Source organism: Salvelinus sp. IW2-2015, unplaced genomic scaffold, assembly GCF_002910315.2.
Source record: "Salvelinus sp. IW2-2015 unplaced genomic scaffold, ASM291031v2 Un_scaffold3094, whole genome shotgun sequence".
NCBI classification, from domain to species: Eukaryota; Metazoa; Chordata; class Actinopteri; order Salmoniformes; family Salmonidae; genus Salvelinus; species Salvelinus sp. IW2-2015.
This window is the reverse complement of record NW_019944385.1, coordinates 1-4,768: the sequence shown is the minus strand read 5'-3', so window position 1 is coordinate 4,768 and position 4,768 is coordinate 1. Positions and strand designations below refer to the sequence as shown.

The 4,768-nt window shown below is 52.0% G+C and overlaps 1 protein-coding gene across 1 annotated transcript; it reads left to right on the top strand.

Moving 5' to 3' along the window:
- Positions 1–2,786: 2,786 nt before the first annotated feature.
- On the top strand, positions 2,787–4,382 carry LOC112075330 (cell adhesion molecule DSCAML1-like; the record flags this gene model as incomplete). The annotated part of the gene is made up of 3 exons (XM_024142342.1): positions 2,787–2,964; positions 3,252–3,530; positions 4,268–4,382. Coding segments are annotated over exons 1-3 (572 nt in total), but the record flags the coding sequence as incomplete, so codon positions are not given.
- Between the last annotated feature and the right edge of the window lie 386 nt (positions 4,383–4,768).

Here is a 4,768-nt window from a genome sequence, read left to right as displayed (position 1 = left end):
TCTCTCTCCCGTCTCCTTTCCTCCCTCTCCTTTCCCCTCTTCCTCTGCTCTCCTCGTCCTCCTCTCTCCTCTCTCCTCTTCTCACTCTTCCTCATCAATTCCTCTGCTGCGCTCCTCTCTTTCCTCTCCTCGTTGCCTCACTCGTCTCCTCTCCTCTCCTTTCCTCTCTTCCTCTCCTTTCCTCTCCCTCTCCTTTCCTTCTTCCTCGTCTCTCCTCTCCTCCCTCTCTCTCTCTCCCTCTTTCTTCCTCTCCTTCTCCTCCGTCCTCTCCCTTCCTCTCTTTACCGTCTCTTCTCCTCTCCTCTCCTTTCACTCACTCTCTCTCCTTCCTTCTCTTTTCTTCGCTCTCTCCCTCTCCTTTGCCTCTCCTTCCTCTCTCCGCTCTCCTCTGCTTTCCTCTCTCTTCCTCTCCTTCCTCTCTCTCGCTTCTCCTATTTCTCTACGCTCTCCTACTCCTCTCTTTCCTATCCTCGGTCCCTCTCTTCCTCTCTCCCCTCTCCATTCCTTCTCTACCCTCCCTTCCTCTCTTCTTCTCTCTTCCTCTTCTCCCTCCTTTCCCCTTCTCTCCCTCCGCTCTGCTCTCCTTCCTCTCTTCTCACTCTCTGCTTTTCTCTCTCCTCCTCCTTCCTCTCTCTCCTCTCTTTCCTTTCCCTCTTCCTCTCCTTCTCTTTCTCCCTTTCCTTTCCTCTCCCCCTAACCCTCCCTCTCTTTTCTCTCCTCCTCCTTCCTCTCCTTCTCCCTCCTTTTCTATCTCCTTCTCCCCTCTTTCTCCTTCTTCCTCTTTGTCTCCCTCTTCCTCTCCCTTCCCTTCCTCTCTCCTCTCTCTCTTTCCTGTTCTGCCTCCCTTCTAGTATGTGCTCTTTGCTTTCCCTGGCGCTGGCGGGAAAATGACGCCCTATTCACTATATATTGCATCTACAGTTTGATCAGGATCCCTGCGGTCCTTAGGTCAAGAATGAGGGCACTTCCGTTCTGTGGTCAGTTAGTGTTGTGGACAGGGCCTGCGTGAGGGTGTTGTACGAGGTGCACATTATCCTGTAAGACTTATACACCAAGGTTGGAACTAAAGGTCAGGCCCCACATTACACGCCTATCACGGCCTAGCCATCCAGCACGACAACAGTTTAAGCACGCCCACGGGCGCGCGCGCACACACCACACACACAACACCCACACACAAACACACACACACACACACGCACATCACACACACACACACACACACACATTCAATAGGCCCACACAATAAAACTAGCTCACACACATCTCAATCTGTCATCTCGGCAACCCACACAAGCACACAACACTAACCACAACACACACCTCAGTCTCACATCCACACACACAACCACAACCACATCTATACGGTATTACCTAAAGGACACACACAGGTAAAATTATGTGACATCATTAAAGCGCATTGTACGTTTTTTTAATGAAAACACTCATAGTTAAAACGGTTCATACACGTGTCCTGTGGTTGTGTGTGCTGTGTGCTGTGTGTGTTGTTGTGGACTGGTGGGTATAGATCCAGCGTCCTATGAGATTAATGAATGTTTGTGTGAATGTTGATATGGAGGTTGTCGTCAGTTTTGAAGGCAGGAAGGAACCAGGTGATTCCCGCTGCATGTGCCGTTGAGCTTTTGTAGGACCCACTGGAGTTGTGTGTGCTGTGTTTGTGTGATAGCACAGTCGTGGTAGTGGCGCGGGAGCCAGCCGCTGTCGTCTCTGCTATTAATCAAATCTCATTTGGTATGGAAGCTTGTGGAGCCATAAGAGTGCATCGATCCCGCCCATCCCTCAACACTGCCCCGGCTGGCCAGGACACACACACTAACTCCACACGCGCTTATACACTCTCTCCTCACACACACTACACACACACTGCCTTTATAAACTCACATACACAAGAAACATGAAGACCAACGTTCCAGTGCCAGGGCAAAATAACCCAGAATCACTAAGTAAAACTTCATGTCTTTTGAATTCCATATTCAGGGTCATTGTCCCCTGCCCAGATGACCGAACCCAATTGCTATACGGGACTTTCCCTCCAGCTAGTGTGGTGTGGTGTAGTAGTACCCTCAAATAAAAACAATGTTCCCTGCCACTTTCTCCAATGCATGTACGACATGTATAACATTCCCCAATCCCGTTGCAGAACACAAGCTGCTTTAACAAACAGAACCAATCTGAAAAACCACACTCCCACTCTGATACACTCGATCCTAAAACAAAACAGGGACGAACAACACACATGCCACACACACACCTCTTCTCCACAGGCGCCAGCTGCAGTCCGGAGGAACACGAGCAATGAACGCTTAACAGAAGGAGCATGTAAAGAGGGCCTGAACACGAAAGGAATCCACTCTGTGTGTCCTGTGGGCATTAGTTTGTTGGATCTCGCGGGCCTTAATCAGACTGACGGGATAAAATCAGGGCAGGCTGTAAGGCACTCACGATCGGAAATTGAAGGATGACACTAATATACTGTTACAATAACACAACCCCCTGAAATTATTAACACATTACCTCTCTCTCTCGCTCTCTCTCTCTCTCATCTCTCTCTCTCTCTCTCTTCTCTCTCTCTTCTCTCTCTCTCTCTCTCTCTCTCTCTCTCTCTCTCTCTTCTCTCTCTCTCTCTCTCTCTCTCTCTCTCTCTTCTCTCTCGTCATTAGATGAACAGCATTTGATACCTGCTCTCTTTAAAAGCTCCCGTGTGTTCAATCAGTCCATCAGGACTGTTGTTGGGATTGGGTTGACCTGACACGGTTTTGGACCACATGGACCGACGTTCTCCTCTTCTCGTCTACAGGGAACCGTTTCTTCCTGACGTGTTCGGGGCCCTGTACATATCAGAGGTCCAGAAGGAAGATGCCCTGTCCACCTACCGCTGCATCACCAAGCACAAATACAGTGGAGAGACTCGCCAGAGCAATGGAGCCAGGCTGTCAGTTATGGGTGAGAGAGAGCGAGAGAGAGCGAGAAGAGAGAGAGTGTGTGTGTGGTTGGGGGGGGGGGGTGGGGGGGGGGGTGTATGTATGTGTTGTGGGTGGGTGTGTGTGTTTGGGGGGGGTGTAATGTATGTGTGTGGGTGGGTGGGTGGGTGTGTGTGTTTGTCTCTTGGGCCAATACCGTCTTTTACCAGTGCATGGGTTATTGTTATCCTTGTCTTCATAGTACAGAGTTTGGGGTCAATATCAGCATGATCAATATCGGTATTGCTAACCCCCTTCCCCTCCCCCCAGACCCTACGGAGTCCACCCCCTCAGTGTTGGACAGTTTCCAGTCCGGCGAGGTCCAAGTGGGACGTAATGTGGAGCTTCCCTGCATCGCCTCGGGCTACCCCAACCCCACCATCCGCTGGCTGAAGGACGGGCGCCCGCTGCCTGCCGACTCGCGCTGGACGCGCCGCCTCACGGGCCTGACGGTCAGCGACCTGCGTCTGGGCGACAGCGGCAACTACATCTGCGAGGTCACCAACAGCTTCGGCTCTAAAGAGGTGACCGGTCATCTCAACGTCATCGGTGAGTCACGGGTCACACGTCCCTGTGCTGGTTCCTGGGTTCGTTCACCCCAAGTTACAGGAACAGTTTGTTGTTTGTGACGAAGGCGTGTAGATGTGTCCCTATGCACATTATGGCCTAATGCAGAGGTCCCTCAGAATATGAACTCATCTTGATTTTTTCCCCCCCAGAGCGACTTACGGTTAGTTAGTGTCGTCCGTCTTTAGGTCGTTCGGCAGGACAACCGCACGTCACAGTCATTGTAGAACGCTTGACACGTTTAAGATATTTGTTTGCGCATGTTATCGTGATGTGTTTTCGGTTGACTTTTCGGTTTGGTGGGTTTCGGCGCGTTATCCAGTATCAGAGGATGCTTCGTGTGCAGGTTTCGGTTTAGCCTGGATGCTATTGACCCCAGAGCCGTACACATATACTATGTATGAGGATGTTGTGTACCGGCCGTCTGGGACCAGCTGTCGTCCTGCAGCTCCGTCCCGTGACTGAACATAACCACATGTACATGTAGAATGGAGCCACCACCTTATCTCAACCGCGGAGAACTGTTGCACATTCAGCCGCTGCGTTCCTCCCACCGCTGTCACCTCTCATGACCGATCGCCCCGCCCCCCCTCTACCTGACAGAGGTGTTTACGCAAGGAGAGAGAGAGACAGGGAGAGAGAGAGGGATTGATAGGGAGGAGAGGAGGAGATGAGGGGATCGTTTAAGCTCTGTCGGCTGTGTCCTGGACCTCTGTCAGCTTCGCCGCAGACCCTCTCTGAGATGAGTTTGATCCTGATCTCCTGGGACACCTCGCTCCCCTTCCTGCCCGCTCCACTCCGGTCCTCTCGGAGCCCCTGCCGAGCGTGGCCCTGGTGACAGGAGGGGACACTGGTTGTTCCATGGCGCAGCTTCCCCTGTGTGTCACGGGGGGGGGGGGTTATTGTTTTGGGGAAGAGAGATCTGGGAAGACCACACAGACACACATGGGATGGAGGGAGGGAGGGAGGGAGGGAGGGGATGTTGGTCCGTTTGGCCGTAGGGCACATCATGGTGAACTCACACAAAACCTACCTGACAGGGCAGGGGAGGTGGGATACTCATATACACACACACACCACACACAGACACACACAGTAGTCCCCAGCGCATAACACCAGCTGCCTTATTGCTCATTGACATTTTCACTCCCTCTCTGTCTCTCTGTCTCAGTTTCTCTGGGTGTCTCATATTCACAGACACCCATGTCTCTGTCTCTCTC